Raw genomic sequence first — 13750 nt, 5'->3', positions numbered from 1 at the left:
TCTCTGAAATGGGTTTGCACCGTCGTACATGTATGTGTGATACGACGGTTCGGATGACAGCCGACGAATTGATAAGATAATGACAAACCATATAGGCCTACTATGGAGTTATAATCAATTGCAATGTATCTCTTTTAATAACAGGTATAGTACATGGATCAGTATGAGGCAATTCCGTCGTTGGAGAAGGCAAACCCCTGTTACGATCCATGAAAAACCAAAATCACCCCAGGCTTATTTAAGTAACTAAACATGTGTTTGTGTTTCTTGACCTCAATGGGTCCGTAAAAACTAAACCGCAATTACATACGCAGTGCGCCGATTCAAGCAAACTCGCTCGCCATCGCATGCAGTCATTTTTATTTCTCTTTAGTTTCCTTATTTCGGGGCCGATTTTCTTCGTACGAAACTGAAAACAGAAAAACATTTGATTTCAACATACAATATGCCTTTGAAAACTTGATTGAATATCAAATACAATAACTTAATTCCGGAAGGCCTACTACAGGCAGAGCTGCTCTTAGTAATATCAGCTGTTGTTTATGGTCTAACCCTCAGGCTTGCGCCTGCGGAGGAGAAATGTTACATAAGAGGGATTATCGGGCGATTCAGGGTTGATAGCGCTTGGGAATGAAATATCTTGGTTCCTCCAACGAGTTATCGGGGTATAGGACAGCAGCAAAGCCATGAGCTGGGGAGGTCTCCTCTGCAATGAGGGTTTGACGTAATGGGGGCTGGTTTCATAAAACCTGTTATAATAACAAATTTGCAATAACAGTTAAAAGCTACTGAAATCATTCAATCTGATTGACTGATAGTAAATTTGTTGTAGAAATTGTGCATTTGTTATTATAACAAGACTATGAAACTGGACCCAAGAGTATTAAAGAGAACTCATTCTGGTATTTGTAATTGTGTAATACATTATTTCCATTTTCAATTTGAATAGATAATAAAGATTCTCTGATTTAAATATAAAAATGATTGGAAAGTGAAAATGGAACGTATCCTGTTGATATAGAAATGACTAGTGAGTGAATTATATTATTGGCTCCATACTGCAGTGCCTGACATTTGTTTGTTTGACTTTTAAAATAAATATCTTCTGTTTGTCAAATGTGGTTACATTCATAGCAGAGTTTAGAATTTTTTTTAAAATCCCAATATGTTGCAAAACTGTCACAATCAGAAAGAATAAAAATGATTCAAGATTTATCATTCAAACTATGACACCGTTTTCACTACCTTCCTAAAACTATATGCTTTTCACACTGCATTTCCTTAACCCCATACTATCCTTAACCCCGGACTATCCTTTACCCCATACTATCTTTTTATCGATTCACACTGCATTTCCTTAACCCCATACTATCCTTAACCCCGGACTATCCTTTACCCCATACTATCTTTTTATCGATTCACACTGTATTTCTTAACCCCATACTATCTGCTCAGCCGGCCAAATGCCTTAACCCCGGACTATCCCTCAGCTCATGAATATTGATTATTTTACCATACAGAGCGTGATTAACGTGCAATTCGACTTCCGTGATTGGCTTATGCTTAGCCCCACTTTCCTTAGCCCTGTTTCGTTTTCACACTGCATCTCTTAGCTCCGCAAATGTGGTGCTAGCACCACAATAAGCCGGCTAACCCTGCTTTTTTGCAGGGCCAGATAGTACCGTACTATTTACTGTGCTAGCCCACTTTGCTAAAACGTAGTGTGAAAACGAAGTGGGTTAAGGACTAGTTTAGTGGAAACTAGTTTAACGTGTAGTGAGAGCAGTCTTCGACACCGTTCTCACTACCTTCCTAAAATTAGTTTACTGGAAACTAGTTAAGTGGAAACTAGTTTAACGTGTAGTGAGAACAGCTGAAGCGATCTTCCAAACCGCTTCAGAAAACCACCACGCGATGTAGTTTTGATGATCGCTTTGCCTCGTTAAACTGGTCTTTAGCGTGAGGACACAACCATTCTTCGGGAAGCAATCTTCGCACATTTTCAGTTTTTAGCGCGCTACTCCACACGACAGGTGTAGAATGCCTAGGCTGCGGTTTCGAATTTCACTCACTATTTCTTTTGTATTTTCCTACCTAAACCTTTGGAATGAGCATTGTTTATTACGATATAGTTTAGTCCAGTTGGTCCTTATTGTCATATCTGTAAAAATTGAAATATTGTATAATTCAAACAATAAAAAACAAAAGAAATAGTGAGTGAAGGACATCATCGACTGTCTCATTTGCATGTCCCTGAATTGTGCATATCACATATTTTGTGAAAAATAAGCGAAACTTTGAAATGTCATAACTTTCTTATTTTACATCCGATTTTCATGAAAATTTCATCATTATGCTAGTTTGATTTTTCTCTATTTATTCAAATCAACATTTTTCTGGGGTGGACTGGACCTTTAAAATTGAGGCTGGAAGCAACATCAAACATTTCATAAATACTAATAAAAACAAAATTCACAAATTAGTTAAATTGATTTTGATGTGTCCAATTCACACTTTAAACGTGACTCGATCATGTATCAAAATTGTTGCCAATTTGCCAAGTCCCTAATGCGTAGCTTTCAGATACATAATCCAGGGATGAGATCATTGTACTTTTGATAACAATGATATCACAACATTTATCATGACATAATATGGGCCAACCGTGGCTATGACTCATACAAGACTTCATTCACCTACTTTAATTTCAAAGGTGATACCATACCAGCTACTGCAAACGACATTTCATATAACAATTATCGATGAATCAAGTCTGGCCAAGAGGCCATGGTGTCACTTCAGTCAAGGTATTGTATAAATGCTATAGGCGAGCGAAATAAAAGTCCTTAGATTAGGCCATGCACTTCTTGACTGACATTTCCAACTTTAAAACGTGATGACATACCAGCTGGGCGATTCCATACGTGTCGTACGGGACATTTTGACAACAATTTCTAGTTTCCTAGCCATATGCTTGAGCAATAAAATATTATTTTTTGTCAATGATAAAGCTATAGTGGGTAGTCATGTGAAAAACTAATAACCAACACAAAAAAATTGATTACATATGGGTAAATTATAGGTGAAAATGTTGTGTGTCGTACGTATGGACAATATATTTTTGTTGGTTGTCAGTTTTTTGCATGTCTACCCAGTAGTACTTTAATATTACCACAAAGCAAATTGAAGTTCTTCGTTCGTTTGGACAGCAGGTTGAAAAATGTTGTGAAAATGGCTGATTTTTCTAGCATGGAATCGCCCAGCTACATATTATTAAATTTCAATCATATTTCTGATAAAGGATGGGTGGATGTTTGCCAAGAGGCCACAGTGTGTTGCCATCTCTGGGAGATATTATTCATTCTTCATAGTTCTGCTATACCAGGGGCTCATCCTTATCCCCTCCCCTTCATGTAAAACCTTCCCTCTATAGCTCTATGGTTATACCAGGGGCCCTTTACCATCCCTCATTGTACAGGTCCTTTCTTCTTTCTATCAATCTTAAACTCGTTTTTATATTTTCTCTATCTATCTATCTATCTATCTATCTATCTATCTATCTATCTATCTATCTATCTATCTATCTATCTATCTATCTTTCTATCTATCTATCTTTCTATTCCTTTCAAATCCTATAATAATAATAATAATAATAGCGGTATATTTACCCAGGGTAGCCGCTTCAGTTCCGAAAACTGTTCTCCCAGCGGGCCCTGCTATTATTACCCCGGCTGTAGCTGGGCTGCCTAGGCGCTCAAGCATTCAAGGAATTAATCCTGCCGGGTACCCATTTACCTCACCTGGGTCGAGTGCAGCACAATGTGGATAAATTTCTTGCCGAAGGAAATTACGCCATGGCTGGGATTCGAACCCACGACCCTCTGTTTCAAAGTCCGAAGACTAATCCACTGGGCCACAACGCTCCACACTCCCTTGGTTTCTGAGATAAAGTGGAATTTATGGCAAATTGTGCTCCAGTTTATCCTTGTTGGTGGATCATGCTTACCTTGGTGAGATAGTAGACACACTGCTGGAAAGTATACATCATCACCTCTTCCAAGATAGACAAGACTTCTTGCTCACCCTCCTCTACCTCTCTCTTTTCCTGCTCTGATGAAGATGTTGATGATGAAGTTGAAGGTGTTGAGCTGTTCCCATCCTTATAGGGCATCTGGGAAGCCAGGTAGTTGTGAAGGTTGTTCTGGTAAAAGTTAAGAAGCTCCAAGGCATTGGCCATGCAGATGAGTAGAAGACGCAAATCAGGGAGGAGTGTTGCCATGGTACCATGAACATCCTCAGGTCTACCAAGAAAGCACAATTTAAAATTTACTTTCGGATTATTCAGTTTCATTTAATTCCTATAAAAATCAAAGTTTACCAGTATATGTTGATCACAAGATTGATTTAAAAAAAAACAAATGATTGCATATATTTTCACTCTTAAAATCAGTTCCTATGATCATTTGCGTTAACAATAACAAGTTTCTCAAATTCAGCATGTCCATATCATAATTTGTGTAATTAAAGGAAAATTATACTCCCCATAATTCAATATTTGGTTATGTTGCAATCAATTGCGCACATTCTAATGTCCTGTGATTTAATCCATAATCATATTTGCTTACATGTATATAGCGTTTAACACTAACTTTATCAGAAGTCTATAAAGCGCTCGACAGTAATGCAGAATAATTAAACTGGCTTTTGCAGAGCAGCTGTTATGCGTGCTGCGTTTCAAGGAATAAATTCCTACCAGGTCCCGGGAGGGGGGGGGGGCACTTCCATTGACGAGTGGATACCATGGGGTCTCTAAAAGCATCCGAAACAAGTATTTTCCATATTCTGAAAATGTATAAAAGTATAAGCGTGTGAAACCCTACCCTTAACGAGTATTGGAAGCAAAACGATAACCTTGTCAAGTATTCTCTGAATCGAACCCCTAAACAAGTACAGCAATATTTCAATTGTTGTATGTCACATACTTCGGTCGTCGGTTTTACCTTTACCTACATCATTGGGTTTAGTACGGCCCCACCTCCCTCACCTCGCGCAAATCGGACTCTTAAGACGTAGTGTTGACTGTTGAGGCAAATAGTACATCCTTTATACAACATTTTAGTCTTTTTTATACTGTCGCAAATTTGACCCTATACACGTAGCTTTCCGAGCAAAATAGATGCCCTTTTTTCATTTAGTTTTTTTTTACATCCTTTATTACATTATGTACGTAACGTGCCCTTTCTTGAAAAAGACATCCTTTTAACGTGTTTTTTGGGTCGCACATGGTATCCACTCGTCAATGGGAGTGCCCCCCCCCCCCCGAGTACCAGGTACCCATTCACCCCTTGAATGCAGCTCAATGCAGGTAAATTTCTTGCTGAATGAAAACACACCATGGCTGGAATTTAACCCACATTCTCCAGCCTGAAATACATGTACAAGAGTCATGACCACTAGACCAAGACACCCTTACATGATAATCTATGATATGAAATCTCCTATATAACACACTTTGCCTATGCGTGTATCCACATGTTTTTATTGTATTTTGCAGTTGAAAGTAGTATTAAAATACAAAGTTTGACTATTTGATAAGAAATCATTAAAAGGAACAGCAAACAGATATGATGTTCTGATGCGAGAGTTTTAAACTGTAAGACGGTGATATTGAAAACAATAAAGTTGTCATGTTGATGACAAATGGGAAGTATGATTCCATTGCCAATATAACACTTAATTAAGTTATGGGGGATCTTCCTTAAGAAAGATAAGAAACTGAATTAGAAGATTAAGCATTGAGTCAGGTGTGAGGCCATATCAGCATACTATGTCTTAGTCAACGTCTCTTAATCATCATCCATGTAGGCAGCCTGATAACCTATTTCTTTATAATAAACCAACCAAAAGCAAAAAAAAAAGTTCCAGAACAATCGCCCCCTGAGATCACATGCTAAAGGTTAATAGATCAGAGAATGTTAATTTATAATTATTCTTGAGGAATAAATTGCAGTTGCTAATGTGATGTTTTATGTAGTCATTCATTTTTGGCCAGTCAAAATTGTAGTTTTAATCCTGGACTTAGTTATACCTATTCCCAACTCTACTGTATATACCATAATAGCCACAACACATTATAAAACAAAGAATGAGAATCAACTTCCCAGAGTAATTATACTTTCTACTCTTCTACTGAAATGAATTCAATCGAGAAATGGCTGAAATTGAAGGACTGAATATATTTTGAAAATTTATAAACTCATTAACGAGTGCATGGCTTGAAGATCCATGGTTCACCTCCTCACACCCCTACCACCTCCACATACCCCTACCACCTCCACATACCCCTACCACCTCATCATACCCCTACCACCTCCTCACACCCCTACCACCTCCTCACACCCCTACCACCTCCTCATACCCCTACCACCTCCTCACACCCCTACCACCTCCTCACACCCCTACCACCTCCTCATACCCCTATCACCTCATTATACCCCTACCACCTCCTCATACCCCTACCACCCCCTCACACCCCTTCCACCTCCTCATACCCCTACCACCTCCTCACACCCTACCACCTCCTCACACCCCTTCCACCTCCTCATACCCCTACCACCTCCTCATACCCCTACCACCTCCTCATACCCCTACCACCTCCTCACACCCCTACCACCTCCTCATACCCATACCACCTCCTCATACTCCTACCACCTCCTCATACCCCTACCACCTCCTCACACCCCTACCACCTCCTCACACCCCTACCACCTCCTCATACCCCTACCACCTCCTCATACCCCTACCACCTCCTCACACCCCTACCACCTCCTCACACCCCTACCACCTCCTCATACCCCTACCACCTCCTCATACCCCTACCACCCCCTCACACCCCTACCACCTCCTCATACCCCTACCACCTCCTCACACTCCTACCACCTCCTCATACCCCTACCACCTCCTCATACCCCTACCCCCTCCTCATACCCCTACCACCTCCTCATACCCCTACCACCTCCTTACCCCCCTACCACCTCCTTACCCCCCTACCACCTCCTCATACCCCTACCACCTCCTCATACCCCTACCACCCCCTCATACCCCTACCACCTCCTCATACCCCTACCACCTCCTCATACCCCTACCACCTCCTCATACCCCTACCACCTCCTTACCCCCCTACCACCTCCTTACCCCCCTACCACCTCCTGCCCCTACCACCTCCTCATGCCCCTACCACCTCCTCATGCCCCTACCACCTCCTCATACCCCTACCACCTCCTCATGCCCCTACCACCTCCTCACACCCCTACCACCTCCTCATACCCCTACCACCTCCTCATACCCCTACCACCTCCTCACACCCCTACCACCTCCTCATACCCCTACCACCTCCTCACACTCCTACCACCTCCTCATACCCCTACCACCTCCTCACACCCCTTCCACCTCCTCATACCCCTACCACCTCCTCACACCCCTACCACCTCCTTACCCCCCTACCACCTCCTCATACCCCTACCACCTCCTCATACCCTACCACCTCCTCATACCCCTACCACCTCCTCATACCCCTACCACCTCCTTATACCCCTACCACCTCCTTATACCCCTACCACCTCCTCACATCCCTACCACCTCCTCATACCCCTACCACCTCCTCATACCCTACCACCTCCTCACACCCCTACCACCTCCTCATACCCCTACCACCTCCTCACACTCCTACCACCTCCTCATACCCCTACCACCTCCTCACACCCCTTCCACCTCCTCATACCCCTACCACCTCCTCACACCCCTACCACCTCCTTACCCCCTACCACCTCCTCATACCCCTACCACCTCCTCATACCCTACCACCTCCTCATACCCCTACCACCTCCTCATACCCCTACCACCTCCTTATACCCCTACCACCTCCTTATACCCCTACCACCTCCTCACATCCCTACCACCTCCTCATACCCCTACCACCTCCTCATACCCTACCACCTCCTCACACCCCTACCACCTCCTCATACCCCTACCACCTCCTCATACCCCTACCACCTCCTCATACCCCTACCACCTCCTCATACCCCTACCACCTCATCATACCCCTACCACCTCATCATACCCTACCACCTCCTCATACCCCTACCACCTCCTCATACCCCTACCACCTCCTCACACCCCTACCACCTCCTCATACCCCTACCACCTCCTCATACCCCTACCACCTCCTTGTACCCCTACCACCTCCTTATACCCCTACCACCTCCTCACACCCCTACCACCTCCTCATACCCCTACCACCTCCTCATACCCTACCACCTCCTCACACCCCTACCACCTCCTCATACCCCTACCACCTCCTCATACCCCTACCACCTCCTCATACCCCTACCACCTCCTCATACCCCTACCACCTCCTCATACCCCTACCACCTCCTTATACCCCTACCACCTCCTTATACCCCTACCACCTCCTCACACCCCTACCACCTCCTCATACCCCTACCACCTCCTCACATCCCTACCACCTCCTCATACCCCTACCACCTCCTCATACCCCTACCACCTCCTTATACCCCTACCACCTCCTTATACCCCTACCACCTCCTCATACCCCTACCACCTCCTCATACCCCTACCACCTCCTCATACCCCTACCACCTCCTCATACCCCTACCACCTCCTCATACCCCTACCACCTCCTTATACCCCTACCACCTCCTCATACCCCTACCACCTCCTCACACCCCTACCACCTCCTCATACCCCTACCACCTCCTCATACCCCTACCACCTCCTCATACCCCTACCACCTCCTCATACCCCTACCACCTCCTTATACCCCTACCACCTCCTCATACCCCTACCACCTCCTCATACCCCTACCACCTCCTCATACCCCTACCACCTCCTCACACCCCTACCACCTCCTTATACCCCTACCACCTCCTCATACCCTACCACCTCCTCACACCCCTACCACCTCCTCACACCCCTACTACCTCCTCATACCCCTACCACCTCCTCACACTCCTACCACCTCCTCATACCCCTACCACCTCCTCATACCCCTACCACCTCCTCACACTCCTACCACCTCCTCATACCCCTACCACCTCCTCATACCCCTACCACCTCCTCATACCCCTACCACCTCCTCACACCCCTACCACCTCCTCATACCCCTACCACCTCCTCATACCCCTACAACCTCCTCATACCCCTACATCCTCCTCATACCCCTACCACCTCCTTATACCCCTACCACCTCCTCATACCCCTACCACCTCCTCACACCCCTACCACCTCCTCATACCCCTACCACCTCCTCACACCCCTACCACCTCCTCACACCCCTACCACCTCCTCATACCCCTACCACTTCCTCATACCCCTACCACCTCCTCATACCCCTACCACCTCCTCATACCCCTACCACCTCCTCATACCCCTACATCCTCCTCATACCCCTACCACCTCCTCATACCCCTACCACCTCCTCATACCCCTACCACCTCCTCACACCCCTACCACCTCCTCACACCCCTACCACCTCCTCACACCCCTACCACCTCCTCACACCCCTACCACCTCCTCATACCCCTACCACCTCCTCATACCCCTACCACCTCCTCATACCCCTACCACCTCCTCATACCCCTACCACCTCCTCATACCCCTACATCCTCCTCATACCCCTACCACCTCCTTATACCCCTACCACCTCCTCATACCCCTACCACCTCCTCACACCCCTACCACCTCCTCACACCCCTACCACCTCCTCATACCCCTACCACCTCCTCATACCCCTACCACCTCCTCATACCCCTACCACCTCCTCATACCCCTACATCCTCCTCATACCCCTACCACCTCCTCACACCCCTACCACCTCCTCATACCCCTACCACCTCCTCACACCCCTACCACCTCCTCATACCCCTACCACCTCCTCATACCCCTACCACCTCCTCACACTCCTACCACCTCCTCATACCCCTACCACCTCCTCATACCCCTACCACCTCCTCATACCCCTACCACCTCCTCACACCCCTACCACCTCCTCATACCCCTACCACCTCCTCATACCCCTACAACCTCCTCATACCCCTACATCCTCCTCATACCCCTACCACCTCCTTATACCCCTACCACCTCCTCATACCCCTACCACCTCCTCACACCCCTACCACCTCCTCACACCCCTACCACCTCCTCACACCCCTACCACCTCCTCATACCCCTACCACCTCCTCACACCCCTACCACCTCCTTACACCCCTACCACCTCCTTATACCCCTACCACCTAATTAAACCCCTACCATCTCCTCATACCCCTACCACCTCCTCACCCCCTACTACCTCAGAGAACTAAAAAAAAAAAGGAAACTAATGGAGAGGCTGGCTTAAGAGACTTTTGAGGAAGTTGGTATGTCCTGCAAAGATAATTAATTGCTCCTCTCTTTTCGCCCTGAAAAGTGAAAAGTCATCCACGATCACATACACATACCCTTAACCCTAACTAGGCCGGGCTTTTTTGGCTGTTCTGTGGCCGGGGGGGGGGTTGATTCAACCCCCCCCCCCCTGAGATCTCGGCCGCCGATCGCGCGAGTGCCGCAAAAATTTGTAGCTGGTAGTGTGCGATGTAATCTACAAGGCTGTATGGTAAAATTTTCCAAAATAATGAGATGTTATTTTATATGAATTAATTATGCTAATTTATGCATAAATCATACTTTTTGCTCTAATTCACTAAATAAAGCTCCTAGAATGCTAATTTTTGGTGAAAATATTATTTGTAGCATTCTTAACAATGGTAATTGAAAAAAACTTCGGTTTGGAAATCAATTTCTTATGTATTTTATTGTTTTATGAATTTCTTATGTATTTCTTTGTTTTTCAACCTTTTGTTTTTCTTTGTTTTTTTCACCAGATTTATTGCACAACCTTTTTGAAGCATAATTATGCTAAAATCAATTGCTTTCAGCTGTTTAAAGTAAAAATAATCATATCTTTATGAATAAGATGAGAAAACTCATTTTGCATTGACTTTGTACACAAAATCACGTTTTGGAACAAGTTTTGGTCTGACGTGCACTTACAAAATGTTGCGTGATTTCGGAACCGCGTACCCGGGCGTCGTAAATTTGGTCTCAAAAGATGCGCAAGACTTAAAAGTATAAACTCTGCGAGTGGCGGGGTCAAAAAAATTTGCGCGGCGGAATAATCGCAGAAAATGTTGAGGGGGGGGTTGATTCAACCCCCCCCCCCGGCCATTTTAGGGTTAATGCATTCTATAAAATATATAACATTTAAAGAAAGAACAAAAGAAATAGAGTGAAATATCACTCGGTACCATATCATTTGACCTGCTCATAAGCTAGTTTTATGAAAATAAATGCAAATGATTTGGATAAAATGTTTAGCATTTTGCATGTATGATTTTTCTTTATTTATTCAAATTAGAATGGTTATAATTTGGAGAACTTGGATTTGAGTTTGAATTATAGTACTAAGCTGAAGATAATGTGATTTGAATTAATAAAATAAAATCAAATGATCAAAACACTCAAAATGACATTATATTCAGATAATAAAAATTAGTCAAATTATTCTGGTCAAGTAGCTCAAGGCACATGACATTTTTGCAATTTGTATTTCGTATTTTTTGTGTTGTATGAAATTACAATTTTCATAATTGTCGACTCAAAAGATTTTAACAAGAAATAATCTAAGGCTCATTTAATAAAAAGAATTATACATGAATGAAAAATATGAAACAATTAAAATCCATGTAATATCATTTGTATTGTTGAATATGGAAGAGGGGACGTGGCATAATCAGTTCTCATTGCAGATGCATGCAACTTTTCAACAAAATAATGTAAAGTTTAAATTCAATTCCAAATTATTTTGATGAAATTTTCAATGTTTTGTTTGTTTAATTTTATCACATCAATTCAAATCAAATCATTTTTCAGCATAGAGTATCCCTTTAAAAACCCGAAGAAAGTTTTGTACAGCCCTGAACAATATATTCAATCTAAAAAGAAAACAAGACCTTTTTATTTATTTTTTGTTGTTGAGCTTATCAGTCCTAAATGACATGCATTTGATTATCAGAAATTGGTTGTGCCTTGGATAGAGATAAGTTTGGAACATATACCGTGTTTACACAGTGACTCGTCTCAGGGGTTCGACAAGCGAGCCATGCTCAACATGGCAATTTTATGCTCTTTAAACGCGATCAGTGTGATCCGCGAGCCATGTCGAACACAACTTTTTTTATTTGCCAAAATTGTAGGTTTCAACCCGGGAGCAGAGTCAGACCCGCCTATTTTTCCATGTGTAAACAGAAAGCTGTGTCGAACCCCACATGACCTACAATGTAGGTCAAACACGGCATATATTTGTGACGTCTATTCTACTTCCGTTCGTGATCCGCGGGCCATGCCAATCTCGCCTTTTGTGTTTCAGTATTAACGTGATCACAGTTGCCCTCTTCACAGCGTTCGACCCTGCTTGAGGATTCAACACTCGAGCCGAGTCACTGTGTAAACACAGTAATATCCTCTCGGGTGTCAAACAAACAGTCAGTGAAAAATACTATTCGTTATAAGCTACTAGAAATCCTTGCATTTGATTGGCTGAGAGTACTGGAAATCACTGACTGAACTCTTCATAAAATGCTTCCCAGTACCTATAGGGGGTACACAGGGCTGAAAATAATTATAATCTAAATAAATTGAGTACACTTCACTGAGCGAAATGCTAAAAATGTCATCAAAATCTGATAAAAAAATAACATAGTTATTGAATTCTTAAATTTAGCAATATTTTGTGAAAACAATTATATGCACATCATCATGAATATTCATTAGATAGGCTGATGATGTCATGTCCCCACTTTCTTTCTTTTTATATTATTACATTAAATCATAATTTATGTCATATTATCAAACATGTGTACATGACATGTCTCCCTTATAACAAAATAAGTTGCAGCACTGAATATCTAATGCATTAAATTAGTTGCAAATCCATTCTTTTATTATATTAATGGACAAAATTTTAATTTAAAAAAAATTTCATATAACAAAATAAAAAAGACAACCGGGAAATGGACATTACTCATTGGATATTCATGAAAACATGCATAGAACTGTTTCATAAAAATAATTCAAATCTTTAAAATGTCAAAACGTTATACCTTGTTCTATTTGATTGAATTTTCAATTTTTTTTATTCCTAAGGGTCTTTGTAATTTTGGATCATGTCTTGTGTGAAAAGACTGGAGCTACAGCAACAGTAGCTTGGAGGAAAGGAAGTCTGGTATTTAGGTTCTAGAAGGGGAATTTAAAGGAAGAACAATCTCCCTGAAAGCAGAGAGTGGTACATGTCTTCTTACTCAGGTTTACCAATAGAAAATGATGTTCACATTACTTACAAATTATGTCTAACATGATATTTTAAACCATCAATCAATATGAAATATGAAAACTAGCATGCGATAGCTTTTATTTTCAGGGAATATTTAAAGAACTATGACAATCCAGAATCACAATATATTTGAAAATTTTATGAAATTTATGGAATATAGTGAGGATTGTTTTTTTTTCTTTTGAAAAAAAAATTAATTGAAAGATATCATGACACCTATGGAGCAAATGTTTACTTAAAGTTTTAACATTCTTGTCAAGTTCCTTCATAAAATTCATTATGTATCATATGAAAGATCATTACGAT

General features: G+C 42.6%; 1 protein-coding gene across 2 annotated transcripts in view; it reads right to left on the bottom strand.

The window, feature by feature from the left end:
- Positions 1-3522: 3522 nt before the first annotated feature.
- Positions 3523-13750, bottom strand: part of LOC129269585 (ras-associating and dilute domain-containing protein-like) — a 57180-nt gene continuing 46952 nt past the window's right edge. Inside the window, exon 4 of one of the 2 annotated variants that reach the window (XM_064105111.1) lies at positions 3523-4301. In XM_064105111.1, the coding sequence (XP_063961181.1) occupies positions 3980-4301 (322 nt within the window). In that variant the 3' untranslated portion in view covers positions 3523-3979. The remainder of the gene's footprint in view (positions 4302-13750) is intronic. The other variant, XM_064105110.1, reaches the window with a different exon arrangement.

Source organism: Lytechinus pictus, chromosome 10 (genome assembly GCF_037042905.1).
Source record: "Lytechinus pictus isolate F3 Inbred chromosome 10, Lp3.0, whole genome shotgun sequence".
In the NCBI taxonomy this organism is placed as follows: domain Eukaryota; kingdom Metazoa; phylum Echinodermata; class Echinoidea; order Temnopleuroida; family Toxopneustidae; genus Lytechinus; species Lytechinus pictus.
This window is presented reverse-complemented; position numbering and strand designations above follow the sequence as displayed.